We start from the raw sequence: 26040 nt of genomic DNA, 5'->3' as shown, positions 1-26040 counted from the left end.
GTCAACAAATGTTAAATAAATAAATGATATCAATAAATTAGTTACAAACAATGCGACAGTCATATGATACATCAACAAGCAAGGGGGAACCAGGTCGTATCCCCTTTTGTAAACTAACTATGTTATCATGAGATGTAGCTTCACAGGTCAGTCTCACTCTGCAGACATCCTACATTTTATCAGAGCAAAACAGTGCGGCAGATAAGCTGAGCAGGACCAGGGCAGACCCTTATGAATGGAAAATATATCACAGGAAGTTCTAAGATTTGATCCATCTGTGGGGAGTTTCTCAAGTAGACCTCTTTACCTCCTCTATGAACAATCAACTGGCAAATTTCTGCTCAAGAACTCCATGCAAGAAGGCATGGAAGGCAGATGCCTTTTGTTTTCTTTGGACGGGAATGCTCTTGTGTGCCTTTCCACCCTTTTCACTAATATCCGTGGTACTTCTGAAGATTTAGAAGGAATTCACCAAGATCATTTTGGTGACTCCCTTCTGGCCCAGGCAACAGTGGTTATTCCTAAATATGAAAAAGGCCAGGAGCAATTACCAAAAGGTTCCTGAGAGAATGGATCTACTCACACATGAACAGGGATGTTTAATACTCTCCAACATCAATTATCTTCAACTGACTTCCTGGATGATAGGATCTTAATTCCTTTATGGCTCCTGTTTTCTGAGGATGTGCAGCACGTACTAACAGAGGCAGAAAAGCCTGCTACTGGAAAATCATTTATTAGCAAACAGAAGAATTTTTCTAGTTGGTGCCATCTATATAACCAACACCCATTTGGGGCTAGTTGTTCTCTGGTTTTGCAATGTTTGTGTGAGTGACTATCCTGTGGCCTCTTTTATTCCTCTGTCAAGGTTAATTTATCAGCCATTTCATCATGTCTGCCCATGGATCCTCATCTTTCAAAGCAGTCTCATGTCAAAGTTTTCCTGAAAAGGATTTTGCATAAGAGGCCTCCAAGTAAACCGGTGGTCCCTCCTTGGGATCTTAATTTTGTGTTAGAAAAGCTAACACTTGCTCCATTAGAACCAGCTAATCTAGGTGACTTTAGGTTCTTAACATGGAAAACAGTTTTACTGATTGCTTTGACCTCTAGAGAAACAGATTCCTATTATGAGAACGAAGATTCCTTTAGGCGAATATGAAGACGTTGACCCGTATTGTGTGAAGTATGTGAACCGCAAAAGTTCAAAACCGCAAAGTTCGAAATGTTGATTTGTTTTGGTTGGCCCGTCTGCAGTATAGCTCCGTAAGGTAAGTGTACAATAGATAGGAATTTAGTGTTAGGATTTGGGTTAAGGTAAGTGCATAGATAGGTAATGTATGTAAGAGTTAGTATAGTATTAGAAGTAGGTGTTTTTTAAATGTATGTATGTGTTTTATTTATTTTGTTTGGGTGTATGTGTGTAGGGGAAGTGTGTGGTAGTTACAGACCTTAAAGTTAGGGAGGGGTTAAGGATAGTGCATAGTTAGTTGAGTATGTGGGGTTTAGTATAGTGTTGGAGGTAGGGTTTTTTAAATGTATGTATGTGTTTTATTTATTTTGTTGGGGTGTATGTGTGTAGGGGAAGTGTGCGGTAGTTACAGACCTTAGGGTTAGGGAGGGGTTAAGGATAGTGCATAGTTAGGTAGGTAGTATGTAGCGGGTGGTGGGGTTGGCCGACTATTACAGGCGATATTTTTTTTCGTGATTTAGTGCGTTCGAGATTTTCACGGTTCGCGGTAAAGGGGTCGACATTTAGGTAGTCGCGCTTAGGGATTTTTGCTTTCGTAATATAGACCCTAGAAAAACAATATCTGAGTTACAAGCTCTCATGGTTAGTCAACTCTAACTCATTTTCCATACACACAGAGCTTCTTTGAGAACGAATCCTTCTGTTATGCCGAAAGTGGTATCTGAGTTTACTTTAAGCCAAACTATCCATCTCCTTGTTTTCTTTCCTAAACCTAAAAATAAAGGTGAAAGGATACTGCGTACCTTGAATGCCCACAGACAACTCAGGTACTATCTTGACAGAAGCTGTCTGATCTTTTCATCATTTTTTCATTTCTTGTGAAGGTAAGAAGAAGTGATAGCCTGTGTCAAAACAGACTGTTTCCAAATGCTTGTCTAAGGCTATAAACTCTTGTTGCACTCAGCACGACAAGCCTATCCCAGGCAAGGTCAAGGCCCACTCTACCAAGGCCCTGGCTTCATCTTTGGCTTTTTGAAAAGAGTTCTAGAAGTATTCTAGAAGCTGCTACTTGGTCCTCTGTACATACTTTTCCAAACCACTATAAGCTCGACTCCTTCTCTAGGTCTGGAGCAAGTTTTACTAAGACCAATCTCTAGGGTTCCTGGACCCTTCATCTTCTTTCTGCTCCCAAATATAATTAGTTATGATAATCTACCTGCATAGCTAAGGCTACTGCAGCAGTAATCAGTAAGTAGAACATAGTACAGTTGTGTAAGTAAACTTAGAACAGTAGATGTCCGAATGATCACTGGTGCAGTAGTCACTCCTTCCATCTATCCCCCTTCTTTTTGGTGTTTTTATGCCAGGGTATGGACATTTATTTATTTTTTTATTCCTAGCATTGTCCTTTCACGGCTCAGCCTCCATGTCTCTGCAGGCAGGAAAGTTGTAAAGGGCTTTGCACCCAGACTTGTATTTTAGTCAGATCTTCTTGAGCTACTTGACAGTTTGAGCACATAGAAGGTGCCCTGAAGCTTTGGAGGCTAGTCAGCTGTTATATCCTTGGCAGGATATAACTCATATGGCTAAGGATACTGTAGCAGTGATCATTCAAACATCAGCTGTTATGGTAAGCTCAGCTTACACAACTGTACTTTTTGTTTCCACTCAGAATTTCAGACTGTATCACATTTCTGATAAACTGTTATTAATACTTGCGCTCTCAAGACTATTATAATTGATAGATTATCATTAGAAGTTTATTGGATAGCAGAGAATGAGAGAATGATGAGTTAAAATGCGACATTTATTTCTGGAGTTCCAGTGCTTCAGAAGGCTACTCACAGAGGAATCAAAATTAAGGATTTTTTTTCTTTATAAGTGTGGTAGGACCAAAAAAGATCGGGAAAAGATGCATAAGGAAACAAGGAAAGCCAAACAAAGGAACTAAACAAAAGATGATTTGTATTTCTTTTTCTTAAATGCTGCTAGCAAATGGAGACACAATGTAGAAGATGATTTCTATTTTTTGTGAAGATTTTGTAAAATTATACAGTCCAAATATTTTGAGAAAGTATTGTTGTGTAAGTAAACGTACCATAACAGTAGGTGTTCAAACAGATCACTGTTGCAGTAGCCTAAGCTACATGACTTATATCCTGCCTAGGATATAACAGCTGGTCAACTCCACCTTCCACATGCCGAGTCCATTGGAAGCTTGAGCACAGCAGAGATATAACCAGCAGTTTTGATACCGAGCACTTCAGAGATTTCTTACTGGAAAAGAGCACTGATCCTGCAGGCTTTCAGGGATCACCAGTTGGCTAGCATTCCCCATTGACGGGCAGATAAGATCCCTTTGTGGGAAAAACTTCACATTTAATTTTTATGACTAAAACAGTACTTTCATCAAAAAAAAAGATTTTTACTAGGTTTTACTGATTTTTGGGAGTGTTATCAAGCTTTCTTTTCAGCTGACACAATGTTTCTTTTTATTGTTGTAAGCATAATCCATTGAGGAAGTCTACTTTTTATTACAATTTTATAAAATGTTTTTGAGGGCTAGAGCAAGTATGTTTTGTTCTGGTTACTGTACACTTTTTGTTTTTCTGAAAACACTGCTTTTTGATACTATAACAGTGATAATGTGGTTTCACATGAGCACATTGTTATAAGGAAGTGATAAGCAAGAAAATAATTTGCATTTCCCCAGATGGTTGACATAACAAATAATTTAACTCACACACACATGCAGGTTAAAGGTGAGACAAAGTAAGGCATCATGGGAGGCTGTCAAGTATTGAGATTTACAAGAATTTATGTTATGAGTACTATTTATTTATTTTTTTATTTATTTTATTTTATTTTACATTTGTTGACCAGGCTAGTCTAACTGGATACATGTCCATTTTCAGTAGAGGCCCGGGGAGATAAGCTCCACTATAATCTAAATATATATATGAGGCAGACAAAAAGTACAAAAAACAATTTAAAATACATAAACTTGAAAATATCCTTCAACAAGTTGATTTATACAGAAACTAAATTCTGCTGTGGATGCATACAATGTTTAGCAAGGCAAAAATACAGTAATGTTACCATGAGAAAGTCTTAGATAATTTACAAAGAGGGGAGTGAGAGGATGAATTTACTAAATTCAGCAAGGTGGGTGAGCGGAGGAGAGATGTAGAGAAAGGTAATACTGGGGGGGGTTAGTCTGGGTTAGTACATGGACATAGCCATTGTAATTTTAGTTGAATTTTTAGTTGTTTTTTAAAGAGTGGTAATGATGAGAGAGATGTCAGTTTACTGGGAAGCTTGTTCCAGATCTTCCCCACTGAGTTTGAGAAAAGAGAGTTACCTGCCTTATTGTTGGATTTCTGAATGGTTACCAGTAGTTTATTTGCAGATCGAAGGGTAGTAAGGTTTGTGTAGGGGGAGATGAGGTTTTTGAGAATAGGAGTATTATTAGGTTGGCATAGAATATTATGGGTAATGGAGAGTTGTTGAAATTGTAGTTGGTTATTTAGTTCTAGCCAACCTAGAAGTTTGAGATTTAGACAGTGATGAGTTCTAAATGGGGACCCTGTAGCAAACCTGGCAATATTGTTATAAGAAGTGATCAATTTGTTTAGGTTGCTTTTGGAAAGATTAGTAAAAACAGGTGAGGCATAGAGGAGGGTGGAGATCAGATGGGTCTGGGCAATAGTAGCTCTAGCATCTTGGGTGAGAAAGGGTTTTATCCTATACAAGGATCCAAGTTTTCTGTTTACAGTTGTAATAGTAGCATTAATATGTGAGTCGAAGTTGAGGTTGTTATCAATTATTATGCCTAAGAGTTTGGTAGTTTGGTCAGGAGCTATGATTGTGCCATCAATGGATGTAATAGAGAAATGTATTGGGGTGGATTTTATAGTAGGAGTGAAGAGTAGTAGTTTGGTTTTTCTTGCGTTTAGGAGTAGACGACGTTGTTGGAACCAGTTTTCTACTAGGTTGAATACTGTTTGGGTGATGGAGTGTAGTTCAGATGAGGTGGAAGCTTTACAAATCAAAGTGGAGTCATCTGCATATTGTATGCAGGTGGGTAGAGGTAATATAGTGGAAAGGTCATTAATGAATATGGAGAAAAGTAGGGGTCCCAGGATCGATCCTTGAGGAACACCAAGGGTAATAGGGAGATGTTTGGATAGGTTGTTGTCCCACAGGACAGCCTGCTGTCTATTGTCCAAGTAGGACTTGAACCATTGTAGAGCTTGTGTGTCAAGTGAGAATGAATTTAATGTGTTGAGAAGTATTTGATGGTTAACCATATCAAAAGCTTTAGATAGGTCAATAAATAGTGCAGAGGAGAGCATGTTATTGTTACGATGTTTATTTATACAAGTCCGTAAAGGATAGGAGGGCAGTGGTGGTACTATGGGATGGTCTAAAACCATGTTGACAGTCAGTTAGTAGATTATTTTGGAGGATGTGGTCAAGAAATTGTTGATGTATGCATTTTTCCATGATACTGGCAAGTGGTGATAGTAGGGCTATAGGTCTATAGTTGGAGAGTTCAGTTGAGTTACCACCCTTGTGAAGTGGGATTATGTGAGAGATTTTCCAGAGTGAAGGGATGTAGCTTTCAGTTATAGTTCTATTGATTAGGATAGAAATGGGATAGGCAAGAATTTTTGTAGCAGTTTGAAGGAATTCAGGTGGTAGGAGATCAGCTGAGGTAGTACAAGGTTTAAGTTTATTAAGTAGAGTATAGATGCGGGTTGTAGGAATAGGTTTTAGGTGAAAGGTAGATGGTAGGGATGTTAGGGAGGATGAGGGGGTAGAGTTAACAGGTGGTAAGGTTTTAGCTAGAGATTGGACAGTTTCTGAAAAAAATGTATTGAAAGCATCAGCTATCTGGATGGGAGAGTTTGGAGAGCGACCAAATGGGGTTGGTGTTTTGGAGTGGCCTGGATGTAATAGTTTACTTATGCCTGACCAGAAGGTTCTTTTTTTGGAGTGTCAAGAAATAGTTTTTTTTATCCTGAACTATTAATTTTTTGGTGGCATTTCTAAGCTGTCTAAAGAACTGCTGATCGATTGGGTCTTTAGTGTTTCTCCATTTGGACCAGATTTTGTTTCTTTGAAGGATTTGTTGTCTGGTTTCTTTAGTAAGCCATGGGGCTACTTTGCTTCTAATTCTTATAGTGCGTGAGGGGGCATGGAATTCAAGAATTTGTAGGAATTTGGAGTTAAAATAGGATACTGCTTCATCAAGTGGTAGGTGCCTTAAAGGTGACCAGTCACAGGATTGAAGTTCAGTTTGAAAGGCTATGGGGTCAAAGTGTTTTTTGTTGTGGGTGATTTTAAAGGGAGTTTGATTTGGGATAAAGGATTTTTGTCTAGATAAATAGGTAAGTGAGTGGTCACTAATATCGTCGGGAAGGATACCAACTTTGTAAGAGAGGGGGTGTTTGTTAATTAGGATCCAATCTAGTATACTTTCTTTGCCGCTGGGTTTATGGATTCTGGTGGGGGTGGTAATAGTTTGGGAGAAGCCACAGAGGTTTATATGGGCTGTAGGTTTAAGAGTGGCACAGGTGTTTCAGTCTATATTAAAGTCACTGAGTACAATGGTTTCCTGAGGGAAGGATGTCGAAAGCCAGCAGAGGACACTTTCTAGGGTGCTGATGTTATTGCCTGGGGGTATGTAGGTGCATATTATGTATATAGATTTTGTAGCTTAGAGATACGGATTTCTACATTGGTGTCTAGAGTACTAAAACTTATTATCTTTCTGTACAAACAAATGAGGTACAAAAATTCCATATATTGTACTACAATCGTATCTAGCAGCCTTGTTTTTTGCAAAAGCATGCAGTGCATACAGAGTGCATTTCTGAGCTGGGCCGAACATGGCAAACAGTTAACAACATAGCCTGGCTACTTAGCTATCTGTAGCTAGTTAAACATATAGATACAGATATAGATATGGACACAGTATAAAAGAGAAATCTATATCCATCCCTTCATTTTCAAGTACCCAAATAGTATCATGAGTAGAGACATCCTACCCAAGCAAACAAGAAGCATAAGGCAATGATCTAGTTAGAGTTTTCAGTTCCAGAGGAGTGAGTACCAAGTTTTGGAAATTTTATGAGAATAACACAAGTTACCTGCAGCGCTGTTGGATTTAGTGATTTTTTTATTTTATTGAGCTACTTGACGGTTTTCTTTCTGGGGAGAAATGTATGATAAGTTTTTTTTATAGTGAGACAAAATTCAGGCTTGTGTATTACATTGTAAACAGTAAAACGTTGTGCTGTAATTAGGACATGTGGTAGTTCAAGCCAGACGATTTGCCACAAATTTAGCTCTTTTGTTTAAGCATTGTTACACTTTGATCGGCACTGTGATTTGCAGGTTACTAAAAATAGAAGAAGGGAAGAGAGTAAGAAGAATGATGCTACGTGTTCTCTGCTGGTTTCAGTGAAGAAAGATTTAATGCTAAATAAGGAACCCAGCTCCTGGTAAGTTTTCTTTATGGCATGGTTGAAGTGTTAGCCCTATTTTAGCTGGTTTTCACTAATTATGCCTAGAAGTTTTGATTGCTGGACTTCTTCAATCTTAGTACCATGTGCCTGAATCTATGCAGAAGGATGACTATAAGTTATTTATTTATTTATTTATTTAACATTTGTTGACCTTGAAAGTCTGAAAAGGAGCAGAGCCTATTTTCAGTGGAGGCCTAGGCAAAAACACTCCAGATGTATGTCTTTGGAATTGAGTTGGACTGAGGTTTGGGGGTAAATAATATTATCTTGGTTTCATTAGGATTAAGAAACAGCTGGGAGATAGAGAGACATGATTCTATTGATAGGAAGGCCTGTTGTGTTATGTCCTTTAGTTTTTGAAGAGTGTTTGCAGAGCAGGTCAATGTGGAGCCATCTGTGTAGTGCACTGTTGTTGCTTGATTGCAGGCAGTGTGTAGATTATTAATGAAAACATAAAAAGAAGGGAACTAAAATGGAGCCTTGTGGTATTTCAGTGTTATCTGGGAGGAAGATAGAGAGGTCTTGTTACAGTTTCACTGCCTGTACTGTATTGGGAAGGTAACTATGGAATCAGAGTAAGAATGCATTTGATAGCACTAAGCTGAACAGCAGAAGTAAGCATTTATGATGGGAAACAGTATCAAAGGCTTCATAGAGGTCTAAGAATAGTGCGGATATTAGTTTACCTTTATTTCATAATGTATTTATGGTGGGGGTGAAGTGGAGTCAGGGCTATAGTGGTACTGTGCTGAGATCTGAAACCATGGTGACAGAGTAAGAGTAACTTATTTTCTAATGAAAGGTAAGGAGCTTGGTTTGTATACCTTTCTCTAGAATTTTCGATATAGGGGATAGAATAGCTATCAGATAGTAATTATATATTTTAGCGTCTACCAAAAAGTCCGATCTAGACTGAATTCTAACTTCTTCTCCTAACAAAATCATGCCCCATGGCACTCTTCCTCAAAGGCTAATTGACCATCTCCCAGTTTGTCCAATCAGACACCACAACAGTAGCCCAATATACATAAGCATAAACTGGTAAGAAAACTCTTGACCTTTCATAATGAAACTTTTCTGAAAATCTCCCCCAGATGACACTGCATCAGAATTCAGTAATGTCTTCTTTAGAAACTTTGAATCATTAGCTCCCTTAACAACTAAAAAAGTAAAAGCCAGTCCAGTCCCATGGCTATCTAAAGATAGAAAGCAGCTCATGAACCAGAGACAAGGCTTGGAAGACTTGGACAAGCAATAGTCCTAACTGCTTTGCTAGGGTTAACATGCACCTATCTCCCCAGTACTTTTGTATATTTGCTAAAATCTTATCTATCCATATAGTGCCTTTATTAGGCAGTGCCAGTCTTCATATGATTCCAGATTAACAAAGCAGAATCAATATAGCATATGTGTTGCTGCTCAGTGTTAGCAGCCTTAACAAAAAAAAAAAAAAACTCCACACCCTACAGACACTGCTTATCAGAAATGCATTAATATATGCATTGTCATGGGGACTTGGTTGAAGACCATTGAAAAGTACTCTATCCATGCAGGATTTTAACACTTAACATTCACTCAGGCCCATCACATGAAACATAGGCACTAAAGGCAGCAGAGTCTTTATATTCATAAAAAACTATCACTTCCAAGCTTACAAGACAGGATTATGACCTGGAAACCTCCACATCTAACTTATCATTGACAAAACCCCTTAACATGTCATAACAAACTATAAGACCCCTTCTGTTCTCCTTTTGACAGATACTTCCTACCTGACTAATATGGAATGCCTATGCATTAGGCCAAACACTATTCACTTAGGGGATTTCATCTACCCTTACATCAAATAGGAGTCCTTTACATCCCCTAACATGTATGCCTAGAGATTTCCATACTTTATAAATACAAACTCTCTGGACCAGTTAGTCTGCTCCCCAAGTAGGGGAGAAAAAATCCTGCAATAATAAATGTAACTCTCAGTATGTCCAAATTGTTCTTGCTAAACTTAACAAGGGCCTCAGGTCCCTGATCATATCAATCAAAGCTAGGTATGATGTAAAAATAGCTACTCAGGCAAAAGGCAACCATAAAACCTTGTTTAACTATGTTAGAAGCCTTGGAAACAGCATTCAGCACTGTACAGAGTGAATAGTAAATATCACATACTCAGACCCTGAGGACATAACCAATATACTAGTAGATAAATGTATCTCTAACTTCATCCCACTCTCTCTCCCTACATTCCCAGATCACATACCTGCCTCTGCACTCCCCCAAAGCTCCCAACAAGTCCTCAAAACATTTGTCATGACCAAGAGCACTGCTTCTATGGGACCAGATAACATACCAGGCCAGCAAATGGGGAGTCTGATAAAGTACCTCACACAGTGTCATGCACTAGGAGGATTGCTCTTTATTACACACTATCATGCACAAAGAGGAATGCTGCTTACTGCATACTGTCATGCACAAGGAGGATTGCTCTTTATTACACACTGTCATGCACAAGGAGGAATGCTTCTTACTGCATACTGTCATGCACAAGGAGGATTGCTCTTTATTACACACTATCATGCACAAGGAGGAATGCTTCTTACTGCACACTGTCATGCACAACAAGGAATGCTCCTTACTGCACATTGTCATGCACAACAAGGAATGCTCCTTACTGCACAGTGTCACGCACAAGAAGGAATGCTCCTTACTGCACAGTGTCATGCAGAAGGAGAAATGCTTCTTACTGTACACTGTCATGCACAAGGAGGAATGCTCCTTATTGCACACTGTCATGCATAAGGAGGAATGCTACTTACTGCACAGTGTCATGCACAAGGAGGAATGCTCCTTACTGCACAGTGTCATGCACAAGGAGGAATGCTCCTTACTGCACAGTGTCATGCACTAGGATGATTGCTCTTTATTACACACTACCATGCACAAGGAGGAATGCTCCTTACTGCACAGTGTCATGCACTAGGAGGATTGCTCTTTATTACACACTATCATGCACAAGGAGGAATGCTCCTTACTGCATACTGTCATGCACAGGGAGGAATGCTATTTATTGCACAGTGTCATGCACTAGGAGGATTGCTCTTTGTTACACATTATCATGCACAAGGAGGAATGCTCCTTACTGCACAGTGTCATGCACAAGGAGGAATGCTTCTTACTGCACACTGTCATGCACAAGGAGGAATGCTCCTTACTGCACAGTGTCATGCACAAGGAGAATGCTCCTTACTGCACAGTGTCATGCACAAGGAGGAATGCTTCTTACTGCACACTGTCATGCACAAGGAGGAATGCTCCTTACTGCACACTGTCATGCATAAGGAGGAATGCTCCTTACTGCACACTGTCATGTACAAGGAGGAATGCTCCTTATTGCACAGTGTCATGCACAAGGAGGATTGCTCTTTATTACACACTATCATGCACAAGGAGGAATGCTCCTTACTGCACAGTGTCATGCACTAGGATGATTGCTCTTTATTACACACTACCATGCACAAGGAGGGATGCTCCTTACTGCACAGTGTCATGCACTAGGAGGATTGCTCTTTATTACACACTATCATGCACAAGGAGGAATGCTCCTTACTGCACAGTGTTATGCACAAGGAGGAATGCTTCTTACTGCACACTGTCATGCACAAGGAGGAATGCTCCTTACTGCACATTGTCATGCACAAGGAGAATGCTCCTTACTGCACAGTGTCATGCACAAGGAGGAATGCTCCTTACTGCACAGTGTCATGCACAAGGAGAATGCTCCTTGCTGCACAGTGTCATGCACAAGGAGGAATGCTTCTTACTGCACACTGTCATGCACAAGGAGGAATGCTCCTTACTGCACACTGTCATGCATAAGGAGGAATGCTCCTTACTGCACACTGTCATGTACAAGGAGAAATGCTCCTTACTGCACAGTGTCATGCAGTAGGAGTATTGCTCTTCATTACACACTATCATGCACGAGGAGGAATGCTCCTTACTGCACACTGTCATGTACAAGGAGAAATGCTCCTTACTGCACAGTGTCATGCACTAGGAGTATTGCTCTTCATTACACACTATCATGCACGAGGAGGAATGTTCCTTACTGCACAGTGTCATGCACAAGCAGAATGCTCCTTACTGCGCAGTGTCATGCACAAGGAGGAATGCTTCTTACTGCACACTGTCATGCACAAGGAGGAATGCTCCTTACTGCACACTGTCATGCATAAGGAGGAATGCTCCTTACTGCACACTGTCATGTACAAGGAGGAAGGCTCCTTACTGCACAGTGTCATGCACTAGGAGGATTGCTCTTTATTACACACTACCATGCACAAGGAAGAATGCTCCTTGCTGCACACTGTCATGCACAAGGAGGAATGCTCCTTACTGCACACTGTCATGCACAAGGAGGAATGTTCCTTACTGCACACTGTCGTGCATAAGGAGGAATGCTCCTTACTGCACAGTGTCATGCACAAGGAGGAATGCTCCATACTGCACACTGTCATGCATAAGGAGGAATGCTCCTTACTGCACACTATCAGACACTAGGAGAAATGCTGCTTACTGCACATGGATTTCTGCGTCCCAGCCAAGTAAAAGAAAGCATAAACTCTGTAGCACAATCAGGCATGCCTCCCAACTTCTTTACAAAATAATTCTGGACAAAGCCAAGAGTAGTATGTGTGTGTGTGTGTGTGTGTGTGTGTGTGTGTGTGTGTGTGTGTGTGTGTGTGTGTGTGTGTGTGTGTGTGTGTGTGTGTGGGGGGGGGGGGGGGGGGGTGGTTACAAACATCCAAAATTTGGAACTTTTTTAAAATATTACTTTAATTAGTTTAAGAAGTTAGTAGAACAGCATGTTTAGCATCAGTTTTTGAGCAATAAAAAGTAGGAAACTCCATTATCTGCTATTATTAACTGACTACAGTCCTCAGCAATTTACCAGAAATCAAAAATTGAATATAAGATGTGGGGGAATCATGAAAAAAATCTGAAACATTCTGAAATATCAGGGATAGTTGAGAGTTATGCATTCAGGCTTCTAGGTATTAATGACAATCTTATCATTGACTCTTAAATTTCATGAAGACTGGTGCAAAGTTCTGAGTGGTGCAGTGGGTAGCATTGTCACCTCACAGGAAGAGTCTCTCTGGTACAATTCTCAGCTGCCTTCTGTGCAGAGTCTGCATGTCCTTCCTGAGTCTGCATGGGTTTCTTCCAGGTGCCCTGGTTTCCTCCCACATTCCAAAGACATGTCTAGAGCATTTCTCGGTATGGTATTCACTTTATTTTATATTTAGCCTATTCACATGTACTTTTAGGTGTCCATATCACTGGTATTACATACTAGTCACACACCAACTGTTCCACACATTAGTTTAATGTCACTTTGTTTTACATTTGTTTTAGGAAAGCACACTTGAATTGTACTAGACTATTCCTAGGGTCAAACGATATACCCCTGTGACAAACTGCTAAGAATGATGTTCTTCCTCATAAATCTGAGCAATTAAGAAAAGGATATTGGTAATTTTCACCAACATTTCAATGATATATCAAGTGTGTCCACTAGATGGTAGCGTTGCTTATACAGTATGATTTGTCGTATTCTTTACTGATACTTGACTCAAAAGCACGAAGATCAAAGATTCATAGATTCTTAGTAGGCTAACAACCGGGGCGGGGCTTTCAAAGCCTTCCTGAAAGAATAATGATGTCCTATATTAAAATAGGACATTGAGGGCCAAGCATTTATAAGCTACCTCTGTCCATAAGGGACATGGGTGCCAGGCCAGGTGTAAATGTCCTGTTCCCCATCCACTGATCCAGGTTACACTTAAATTGGGTAACTGACAAACTCAACTTCACACTGATGGGAAGCCTGTTCCATAGGAGGGGCAGTTGCTGGCAGATATATCTGTCTCTCCAGCACATTCTTTTTAAGTCACAGACAAAATTCACATCCTTAGACCTTGTATTTCTGGTACTTCTTGATTTATAAATATGCAGGAAATTCATAGCTGTGGAGTTTGGTTACCCTGTAAGCCAGGCATAGATCATTACTCAGCAATCCGTAGGAGACTGAGTAGATGGAAAGTGCATTAATGCACTGTGTGTAAGGCAGGTTTGTTACCCCTTCTGTTCTTTTTGTAAGGAACCTCTGATGTCAGGCTGGATATGGTCAGATACATAGATACATAACAAAGGGAGCATTGTACTCTATGATTGGTCTGATAAGGGCAAAGTACAGTGGGGTAATGACCTCTTTTGACCTAGATGCCATTGTCCTTACTTATAAGTTTCACAATATAAAAGGATTCCCTCGCCACTGTGACCATGTGGTGTTCAAAGGTATGACTACTGTCTATGTGCATACCTAGATCTGTGACCACTGTAGCTTTGATTGGATATCGGATCATAACCATGTTATGTGTTTAAGACAAGAATGTAAACTCAAAAGGGGTGAATATATATATCCATATCAAGAACATATAACAACTAAGCTATCAGCAGATAAACTTTATCATATTTCTTTGTGTTATATTGAGTTTTAACTGCTCTGTTGTACTATTACATACAGAAAAAATAGGAATGCATAGTGTTTTACAGTTTTTCAAGCCACAAAATAATTAGTTTTGACACATAGACAGTGGCCAGAAGTTCAGTGCACCTCTTAGATGCTTCAGTCTGTCACATTTTGTGTGTGTGTGTATGTGCACATCTGGGTGAGACAAAGAGGCAGTGAAGCAGATTTTACAGCTGTGAAAATACTTCTGATGCTGTTCGGTGTTGGCTACTGTCATTGGTGCACCATGAGATTAAAGCTTAACAAAGCTCAGTGGGGCCTCACTCTGGCAGAGGTTTTCTATAGAATATCCCACTCACGTATAGTTGACAGACTCAGTAAACTGGACATTAACCCCTATGTAACTCACTGGATTGCCAGCTAGCTCACAGACATGACCCAGTCATGACTGGTGATACCACCTCCACCAAAAGACTGGTCACCAGCAAGGTACCTCAGGGCTCTGTGCTAGGACCATTCCTATTTGGCATCTACTCTCAGAGGTAAAGGTTAATGTAAAGGGCCTTTGGTTTTCCAAGTACACAGATGACTGCAGATTGGAAGCTATCATAGAGTTCCTCCATGACACAAACATCTTACAAGAGGGTCTAACACAGACAAATAACTTGTGCCAAAGTTATAGAATAAAACTCAATGCCAAGAAATGCAATATAGTGCCTTTTAGGAAAACTGCCACCCAGGCTAAAAACTCTATCAATAATACACCCTAAGAGATGACCAAGTAGTCAGGGATCTGGGAATATATGTAAACAGCAATGTGACCTTTGACCAACATTTGGCCAAGGTAGTTAGAAAATTAGTCTGTATCTCCCAACTTATAAGTAAGGGCATGGTATCCAGGTCTAAGGAAGTCATAGTTCACTTTATTTGGCCCTTATTAGACCCATCATTGAGTATAATGTCCCCTTCAGCATGTACCTGACCAAATATGTATGCAACATTTGGAACACCCACCAAGGTTCCTTACCAGGAAAATCCATGGTATAAACACTTTGCCCTATACAGATGTCCTTCACGTCCTGTCTCTATACCCTGTATCCTATAGGTTACTGAGAGGCAATCTATGTCTGACATACCAGACATCCTCAGATCCAGTTCTAATGGACCTTTTGCATATCCATAAAATGAACATCAGAGCCGCTAGATCTAAGGATTTAAATTTTGCTTGTGACATAAATAATACACGTTGGCAAGACAGATATGTGTCTCAGAGGATCTCCATGCTCTGGAATAGATTCCATATCCAAGTGAAGCAGAGTCCATCCTTAACCCTATTTAAGTGAAATCTTGACCAATGGATGGAAAACCAGAAATAGATCTATTGTCTGGCCCCATGTCTCTGATAGTAGAAGCAGACAGTAATCCCTAAACTAATATACACCCACATTAACCTCTAGAAACTTCCTACAAGGGGAGGTGCTTAACAAAGTACCTTCCCTGGGTCAGAGGGGGTGCTTAACAAATCTGTCTTTTTCCTAAATTCTTACCATAATTGCTTTGTTCCATGTACTATAGGTTTAATGATAGATATTGATTCAAATAATACTTTGAAATTCTACTAAGCTAGCAACTTTATCCACCTTACAATTTATAACATTAAGAGAGAATATGTTGTTACTTCATAATGTGTTACAAGGTGATGTCATGCTCATATGTGTGGGGATATATATATATATATATATATATATATATATATATATATATATATATATATATATATATATATATATGGATCTAGGACGTTTGCTCAAGTGAGCAAATGACCGAAACCCAAACTGCTGGGCATACTTATGAAAAAGTGCTTTTCACCGAAGAAGCACTTTCGCATAAGTATGCCTATTGCCAAGGCTGTACTACGGTGCGGGTAAGGGAAATTTCCCTTTTCCCCACTGTAGTGTGGTCTCGGAGGGAGAATATTAAAGTAGGGTGGTGTGGGGGGGCACAGCTCCCCACATGGGGGGTTCAGGTGGGCAAAGCCCCCCTGCTAAAATGTAAATGTAGTGTTTTATTTTTTTTTTTTGTAACACACTTTAACGAAAGCCTTTTTTGATAAAAGCGCTTTCATTAAAGTGTGTTCGGTTATTACAGATTTGGACGTTTGCTCACTTGAGCAAACATCTTAGATCCATATATATATATATATATATATATATATATATATATATATATACATATATATATATATATATACATACACACACACGCGTGCGCGCAGTGGCAGTCAACAGTGAATTTAGGCATTTAGGTGGATGGTTGGCTTGATCTGATCTATGCTTCAAGAGGATAATTTTTAAGGATAGTGGAAGTATGCAAGTCACAAAATGTGAATATCAGAATGACAGTTAATAAATGGGAATTTTAAGGCACTTGGATGAACATGCATTGGAATAAACATTTTTCTCTAATAAGACATATTACCTTAAACTCAAATTCTACAAATCTTTTAAGTGCTACTTTAATTTTAATCATTAAATGTATTTATGGTACTTATTCATACTTCAAAGCTGTCCAGATTTTCACAGAATGTCCATATTTTTGACTCACATGTTCAATCTGTTCCTCATCAAATTTGTAATTTTCTGGTAAATCATTGAGGACTGAAATCACTGAATAATAACAGACATTTGAGTTTCAGACTTCCTGTCCTTCATAAAAATGCATGTGAACACAAAGCCTGTTATTCTAGCAACTTTCTAAGTTTGTAAGAGCAATGTTTAAAGTATGACCCCAGTTTTGGGCATTTGTGAATTCATTATTTTTGGCTTTGCCCGGATATCTTATACCAAGATGATGAGAAGTATGTACTTATTTGAGAAGTGTGTGCATGGCAATCCTTTTCAGAAATTGTATTTTTCTAGTTTACAAAAAGCCATATACTACTGTTCTGGTAGACTGTGTCTGAAACTTCTACATGTCATGATGTTCAAAAGGGTTATACCATCAGATGAAAATCTACAACATAACCTTTCAGCACTTCGTAGGACACTTGGCAATTTAGGACAAATGAATAGGAGATGTAAAAGTCAGTAAGTCAGTGCACAGAAGTGGATTGGTAATGTTTCCATGGCTTGTCACCTCCCTCTTCACTTTACTGATTGATCATATTTTCTGACTGATTGCTTGATTGGTTCATTCTTTTGCAGCACTCTGTCGAGCTGTGCCCATGCTGTGGTTGCCCTCCTGTACCCGTTCTCCTGGCAGCACACTTTTATCCCAGTACTGCCCTCCTCCATGATCGATATCGTCTGCTGTCCTACACCATTCTTGGTTGGTTTGCTTTCCAGCTCTCTACCCAAACTGAAAGAGCTTCCTGTGGAAGAGGTATGCACTCTACTTAAATCTGGATTAATCAGGCTTCTTATTCATTCGCAGTACAGCTGAAACTACACAAATTAATTTGTCAGACATCAGTTTTCTCCAACTATTGTGTGTGTATGGGCTGTTTATGTTTTTAAAGCACAGGCTGCATTTTTCAAAGATTAATAAATTCAGTATCCCATTCCCATGTATCTAAGAAAATATATTAGAATATTCTAGCCTTTGTAGTATACTTTTTAGTGTACAGAAATGCTGATTTGGAAGACCTCATTTGAATTATTAAGCCAATGAAAAACTCTGGACATAATGAAGCAGCAGTAAAGAACACTGATTGTTAACACATTTAAATCTTCTGGGTTTCTAATTAGTGGTTTGAACAGTGAGAACTGATTAGGTACATTAACGAAAAGCATAGTCAATTAAATTTTATATACCAGAAAATTCTAATGCACTGTTCAAAGAGAATGTGTACTCAGTGTGAAATTCTCAGTTTAGGAAAAAAAAATACAATGGGTAACACAAAACAATTAACAAATGGCACATTTTTGATTGTGCCATGTCTTATTTGTGTAATATGAAACTGACATGCAAATAGGAGTCACTTTACAAACATGGCAGGGTAACAAAGGGCCTCAGTGTTTGTATGTTAAAAATATCCAGAGGGTACAGTTATGGGAATACATGCATCACTGACGTTTTGGCAACTTAAGCAGTTATACTCAGTATAGTTAATGATATTCATTTATAGGAAACTCATCCCAAATCCTGATAACAATAAAGTATCAACATTCTGAGCTTTTAGTGATTTGCCCTACAGTGCAGACTGGCCAACAATGTACAAAAGAAAAATTAAAATAAATGAAGACAAGAAGGAGTTACCAAATATGTGGCAACCTAGTCTGCTAGGGTATCTATTTGCTCTACTTTTGGATGGAAACTGGCAACTCCATACACATCCTGCTATTGGTATTTGCAATATGATCAATATCAGAAGTTATGCATTACTAAGTATAAACTGCACAAAGTGTAAGTGGTGTGATTTCTCCTACGTACAGCACTTCATTTGCTTATTAAAACTGAAAGAATGTGAAGTTCTAATGACACTATTTATTAAATGTTTCCAAGGCCAAAGAGTGCCTTGTTTTATTTATTGATTTTTTTTTTTATTTTTTTGCATACAATTTTATTTTTCATTTTAAGTATATTAAGTTTTTGAGGGGTCTGCTATAAGTGCTTGCATATTAGTAGGCCGCAACACACTTGCTCGCTGCCACTTGCTCGAAAAAGCATGTGCCCTAATTCCTACTAGCCCAACCACCAGCAACTACTTAGCCCTCCTGACATCCAAATAAGCCTTAATTCTAATCCTAACTGGAGAATTTGTTCCCTTACCCTAAAACTCCATCCTGGTCCTAAATTTAAATTACTGAATCACTCCCTAACACTACAACTCCCCTCCTGCTCCCTTAAAATAAGACTCTCTTTCCACTCCCTTACTGTAAATCTCCCTTCCTTCTTCCCAGTCCTACAACTATTTTCCTGTTCCCTAACCCTAAAACTCTCATCCCCCCAAAACTAAATACCCTTCCTAATCTCTGCCCTATCTATACTATCGACCTCTCCCCCAGCTGACTGCAGTCTATGACAAAGTGAGGTATAAACAGGCAAGGCATTTTCAAAGTTGAAACTCTGCTGAAGAAGAAAGCCATAATTGCTGCCTGAAGTTTCTATATTTTATAGCTGATAAATCTTAGTGTTTGTTAAAGCTGCAATAAATCAGAAGAGAGTCTTGGGACCAACAAATTATCATTTTCTAAGGCACTGTGTATTTAGCAAATAAATAATGCAGTATACAATTAATTCTTGGCCTTTGCTATGTTTATGACCACAAAAAGTTTGCAAGTATGCTTCTTTTTTAATGATGCTAACAAAGAAATTTCATACATGATGAAAAGTATAAGAAAGTAATTGGTGTCCTGGTCAGACTTCTGCTAGTCAGCATAAATGGCACCTCAGGTTTCCTTTTAAAAAGCCCAGTGGGCTAGTGGCATCTACCAGATTAACAAGAGAAGTAAATAAATTAATTAATATATTTATGTCAGGTAAGTTAACATGTTCTTCCTTTCTCTTATGTGAATTCACATAATTAGGTTATGCCAGCCTAAAGCTCTAATGCCAGTAATCTCCATTGTGTACTAAAGGTCTATCAGTGTGACAGCTATTTATATTTACTGTACATATCTTCTTACCAGTTCTTCATATGTCTTATTTGTTTTTGTTCTCATCCTGAAAACTTCCCGATTTGATAATAGTTCTCTGGGTTATGGTAAAAGATGTCCACTTAATATCATAGCAGTTATCTGGATTAAAAGAAAAAAAAACTACAAAAGAATAACATGAAACAAAAACTGGGAAAACAAGTAACTAGTTTTGGAGAGATTAAACAAATGTTCCTTATTTACCCAAACAGATACTCAATATTCAATCTCACATTAAATACGGTTATGCATAGGAGAGTATTCTTTCATTAACTCATTTTCCAGTACCCTCTTTATCCTTCTGCAGCACAAGTGCACAAGGATGTGCATAATGTATGCATATTTATTATTTGTTTTATTTTCTTTTTCTTTGATAAGGGTGCTCTATCTACAGTGGCTCAAGCCCCATCTGCTCAAATTCCAGTAACTCTCAGTCAAGAACTCGAATGGCTGTAACCCTGTCTGACCAGTTGCTCATGCTTGAACTCAAATGAGAGTTCAGTGACACATGTACTGCACCATGTCCTAGGAGATTGACTTAAACAAGTGCTCACCTCAGACCAGGTAAATGAGGAACGGGAGCTCGTGGAGTGCTTTTAGGCTTAGAGAGGGGGACAAGGATTGGAGCAGAGACTTTAGGATTAGGGAGAGAGATGAGGATTTCAAGTTTAGCATGAGATAGGAACTTTATGGTTAGGTGGTGGAGGGGGAGTGGGGATTTTAGGTTTATAGAGCGATTGTGGATGGGAGGCAGAGGGAGATTTTAGACTTATGGAGCAATATGGAATGGGATGGGAATCAGGACTTGAAGGTTAAGGAGGGGAAGGGTATTTTATATATAGGGAGGGATGGAGAACTTTAGGATAAACACAGGGTTGTAGTCTTTAGGGTTAGGATAGGGGTTCTGGTAAGAATAGTTAATATTAAGGGAGAGAGTTTAATGTGATTTAGAGCACTTGCCTAAAAACAGAGTGACAGTGAGGACATGTGTCTCAAGCACATGTAGTAGATCCCTTTGTTAGCTGAGGTAGAATGCTGATCTTTCTTTCTGATTTTTGAGTTCAGCCTGGGTTACAAACAGAGCATGTAATCAGCTGTATCTGTATTTTACAAAAAGCAAATAGATAAGCAATTAATTTGTATGTTACACACATATAAGAATATATTAAATCTTAAGATTTAGCAGTCATGTATTACATGATTAGAGTAGCTAATGTTTTTGTTTACACTGTATATATCATGTATGCATTATATAGAAAATGAATTGTAATGGCGTATAGGAAAGAAAGAAGCTCAGTTGTAGACAGTAGTGGTTGAGCTTTGTACAGCAAGTTTATTTTATCAGTTAACTGCTGGTATACTTTTGGTATGTTGGAAGAAACCAGAATCCTACCAAATTGTTGTAGTAGAAGCACTTCAGTCCCACTTACTTGAAACCCACTGTTTCAAAGACAGGGACTCATGCCTCTTGCAGCTCCATAGTCTACTGCTCACAGCCATGAGGAGGGAGCACTGTTCATGCTCGAACTTGAACTCACAGCCATGAGGAGGGAGCACTCCTCATGCTCGAACTTGAGTTTACATCCATGAGGAGAGAGCCCTGTTCATGCTCGAACTTGAACTCAAAGCCATGAGAAGGGAGCACTGCTCATGCTCGAACTTAAACTCAAAGCCATGAGGAGGGAGCACTGCTCACACTCGCACTTGAACTCAAAGCCATGAGGAGGGAGCTGGCTCATGCTCGAACTTAAACTCAAAGCCATGAGGAGGGAGCACTGCTCATGCTCGAACTTGAACTCAAAGCCATGAGGAGGGAGCACTGCTCATGCTCGAACTTGAATATGAGTTCAGGCAAGCAGCTGTGGGGAGGGAGTGGGGGCTTTAGGATTAAGGAGCAGGAAGGTGATTTAGAACAATGGAGAAAGAAAGGAGTTTCAGGGTTAGGGAGTGAATGGTGAATTTAAGATTAGGGAAGGAGTGTGGAGGATTAAGGTTTGGAAGGATCAGGGAATCAGATTAAGAACCATATGGGGTTTTTAGGTTTAGGGTTTAGGTTCTGGTAGTGATATGTAATATATATGACTGGGTACTGAGCACAATATGCAGGAATGGAAGATTGGGCAAATGGGAGTTTTAGCACTTGCTTTTTTGAGCAAATGACAACTAGCAGGTGTGTCACAAGCGACTAGTACCTGAGCACCTGTAATAGACTTTAACAAAATCTGTGAATATACAGGCAGAATATACATACTCCACACAGAAAGCACCCCAACTTTGGAACAAAGTGAAACCAAGCTCCTTGAGGTAGCATCTCTTACAGGTACAGCATTGTGATTGTGTATTATTATTTTCAAAAACTAAAAATGTATATACACTAATATCATCTAAGCCATCTTATGTACTGATCTGGTTGATAAATGTGACTTAGTTCAGCATTCTGTGTTACAAAGATCTGGAGAGACAAATTTAAATTACAGATAGTCTATCAGCTTGAGTGGGGAATTTTATTATTATTTTTGAATTACATAAACATCTTCTGGAGTTACTATTTTTTGAGGTGCAGCAGTTCTCTTTGCTCAAACATTTGTAAATTAGGAACTTTTCTTATGGATGAACACTGTTGGTATTCTGTATTCCAAACAACTGCTACCTTTTCTAAAACTTTAATGAAATACATAAAACCTGTTCATGGGAAGCTAGGAGTATAACTTAGATTTTAAAAAGTAATTTCAGTATCTTTTCAACAATTTATTATAAGAAAGGCTTCAGCATTATTTCTGCTAACTATGTCAAACTGGCAAGCACCTTTGGATATTTTCAAAGATTTCACTGCTTAATGTTTTTCTAAAATGGCTAAAATGATATTGTAACCAAACCAGAATGACACTGTGATGTGTGATAGAATATGCCATATTATATAATATGCTTATAACTGAAACATGTATAATTCATTTTCCCTTAAAACACGCATTGCAGTATGAAGAGATTTCAAATGAAATATGTTAACAGCTATTTATCAAGACAAGGATGTCTTATTGCTTATTGTTGAGATTCACTACTGTAATATGTTTAATTTCCTTTAGGCCCTGATGGTGAGCTTAGGATCTGACCACTTCCTAAGGCAGGTGAGTGTGAATGACTATAATTCATAAGTTTACAGGCAGCTTACGTGTAAAATTCTGTTGCATGGAAATGTCTTAAATTCAGTTCCTTCCTATAACCAATAGCAGGCAGCATTATGAAAATGTGAGGGTTTAGCATTTTTTAGCATTTAATATGAGCCCGTTATTAGTACACCAGGTATGTACAAGCACAAGTTCATGTTGCAGGGTCTGGGCATCAGAGGGGGACTTGACAATGGTGTTCCACTTATAGACATCTGCAAACTTCGTTAATCAGAGGTCATTGTTCATGACCTGGTAATCTGAAAAGTAAATTCCTTAGCTCTCCATTGAAAATGGGCACCTACCAATCTGACATTCCCTGTAATAGATATCAATAAATAAATAAATAATAATTAAACAGAGGACCCAGAACTCAGCCATGAGGAAGACCACAGCTCAACTGCTACTTGCAATATTTGAGCTCTGCGTTTTAGCCAGTTTGCTGTCCACTTTATTTTTAATACATTAAGCTCACTAATTATGGTAGCAATGGAGATCGTGCCATGCTGTGTGGACAGCATGACTGCTGTCAACAGCCTATGTTACCCTTTCAATTAAGTTAACCAGATTCTTTAGACAGGACCTACCTTTGACAAAGGCAAACTACTGCAGGCCTCACCTGATAAGATTTTTAATATCATATTTTATTCAAGTAAGTTATAATATTTTCCATGGCTTTGGAAATATGATCATCAGTCTGATGGTCCTATAATTCCTGGGGGTCAGTGGTGAGGCCACCCTTGTGAAATGGCATCACTATAGCTGTGTGCCAAACCTTAGGAACAAATCCAGTTGCTAAACTTGGGTTAAACAGTTTAACGAGTAGCACTGCCAGGGCTTGCTTGGTACTGTTTAGTGAACAGACAGGTATATTATCAGGACCCATGGAAGAAGCATTTGTAGTCTTGGATAGCACCTTAAGTACATATAATTTAGTGACAGTGATATGTCTGAAGGAATTGGGGATAAATGGGCTTTGAATGGTCATCTCAGAGGTAAAATTCACACTGAATTTGCTTGGTTGTATGTTGGCAATGTGTTCGAGGTCAAATTAGATGGTGCCATTATGACTAAGTTCAGAACAATGTTGGGTGTTATTTCTTAACTTTAATTTCCTGATGCAGTTAAATAAGTGTTTGTAATTGTACTTGGCTTCAGATGCCAGCCCAAGTTCATGGGTTGCTTTAGTAGACCTAATACTATTTTTCAAGTTTTTAGTTACTTTCCTGATGTAATCCTTGATAATGAAGGTCATTTGACCTGTTGTATACTCGATGGAGTCTTTTTTTCTTTTATTGTAGAGTTTGTTTATGTTGGTGGACCACAAGGTTGGTTTGGTTTACAATTTCCATTTATATTCAGATTTCATTGGGACTGCCAGGTGTATAAATTTACCTATGTTGGCATAGAACTCTTTTTTGAATTACATGCTGTAGCAAAGTCTAGGGTGATACTGCTGTAAGTGAGTTTTAAAACCTTATGACATAATTTTGTGAGATGCAAACATTTGAAATTCTTGAATTATTGGTCTCAGTAAGTTTAGAGATTTTGATGGCGAAAGTCGCTAGTTTGTGATCCTGCTTAACTGGGGAAGGAGATACAAGAGGTACTTAAAGAAACTATATTCATCAGGACAGATAATTACAAATACAGTAAAGCCTCAAAGTCAAGCACCTTAATGTAATCCTGTCTGGGATCTGAAGTGCTATCAAGCACCTTAATGTAATCCTGTCTAGGATCTGATGTGCTATCAAACACCTTAATGTAATCCTGTCTGGGATCTGAAGTGCTATCAAGCACCTTAATGTAATCCTGTCTGGGATCTGATGTGCTATCAAGCACCTTAATATAATCACGTCTGGGATCTGAAGTGCTATCAAGCACCTTAATGTAATCCTGTCTGGGATCTGATGTGCTATCAAGCACCTTAATGTAATCCTGTCTGGGATCTGAAGTACTATCAAGCACCTTAATGTAATCCTGTCTGGGATCTGCAGTGCTATCAAGCACCTTAATGTAATCCTGTCTGAGATCTGAAGTGCTATCAAGCACCTTAATGTAATCCTGTCTGGGATCTGAAGTGCTATCAAGCACCTTAATGTAATCCTGTTTGGGATCTGAAGTGCTGTCAAGCACCTTAATGTAATCCTGTCTGGCATCTGATGTGCTATAAAGCACCTTAATGTAATCTTGTCTGGGATCTGAAGTGCTGTCAAGCACCTTAATGTAATCCTGTCTGGGATCTGAAGTGCTATCTAGCACCTTAATGTAATCCTGTCTGGGATCTGAAGTGCTATCAAGCACCTTAATGTAATCCTGTCTGAGATCTGAAGTGCTATCAAGCACCTTAATGTAATCCTGTCTGAGATCTGAAGTGCTATCAAGCACCTTAATGTAATCCTGTCCGGGATCTGAAGTGCTGCCAAGCACCTTAATGTAATCCTGTCTGGGATCTGAAGTGCTATCAAGCAGCTTAATGTAATTTTGTCGGGGATCTGAAGTGCTATCAAGCACCTTAATGTAATCCTGTCTGAGATCTGAAGTGCTATCAAGCACCTTAATGTAATCCTGCCTGGGATATGAAGTGCTAGTTATGTTTAAAGGTCTTTTAGTTGGACCCTGCCTAGAAAAGGTGCTATGGGGGCATCAAAGGCTTTAACCAATATGCAGAAGCCTTGCAGTGAGGGGTGCAGATCATCATTTGCAAGCAAGTAGGGCTGTCAAGTAACTTGTCTTATGCTGACTCATACTGGATTCTCCAAGTAGGACATCAATTGTTTATCCAATTGTTGAAGCCAGTTAGCATATCTTTGTATCTGGGAATCATTCTTGCAGGAGGAAGAATTTCCCAAATGACCAGAGATTTGCCTGCATTTGTGAGATGTCATGTCTCTCAGCATATCCCTAAGAGTTTTGCATCCCAAGTTGTACACCCCCATGTAGACCAGCACTCATGTCACGTTTCTTTTGTGAATGGATATTAATT

General features: G+C 39.0%; 1 protein-coding gene across 4 annotated transcripts in view; it reads left to right on the top strand.

The window, feature by feature from the left end:
• The window catches only part of DENND2B (DENN domain containing 2B), a 1438653-nt gene that overhangs the window by 1340826 nt on the left and 71787 nt on the right, over positions 1-26040 (top strand). For all 4 annotated transcript variants that reach the window (XM_044082814.1, XM_044082812.1, XM_044082813.1 and 1 more), the window contains 2 exons: positions 17458-17635; positions 22974-23015. In XM_044082814.1, coding sequence (XP_043938749.1) covers positions 17458-17635; positions 22974-23015 — 220 coding nt within the window. The remainder of the gene's footprint in view (positions 1-17457; positions 17636-22973; positions 23016-26040) is intronic.

The sequence above is a fragment of the Protopterus annectens genome, chromosome 9.part0, assembly GCF_019279795.1.
Source record: "Protopterus annectens isolate FY-2018-M chromosome 9.part0, PAN1.0, whole genome shotgun sequence".
Lineage (NCBI taxonomy): Eukaryota > Metazoa > Chordata > Ceratodontiformes > Protopteridae > Protopterus > Protopterus annectens.
The sequence above is the reverse complement of the archived record's forward strand: the minus strand, read 5'-3'. Positions and strand labels throughout refer to the sequence as shown.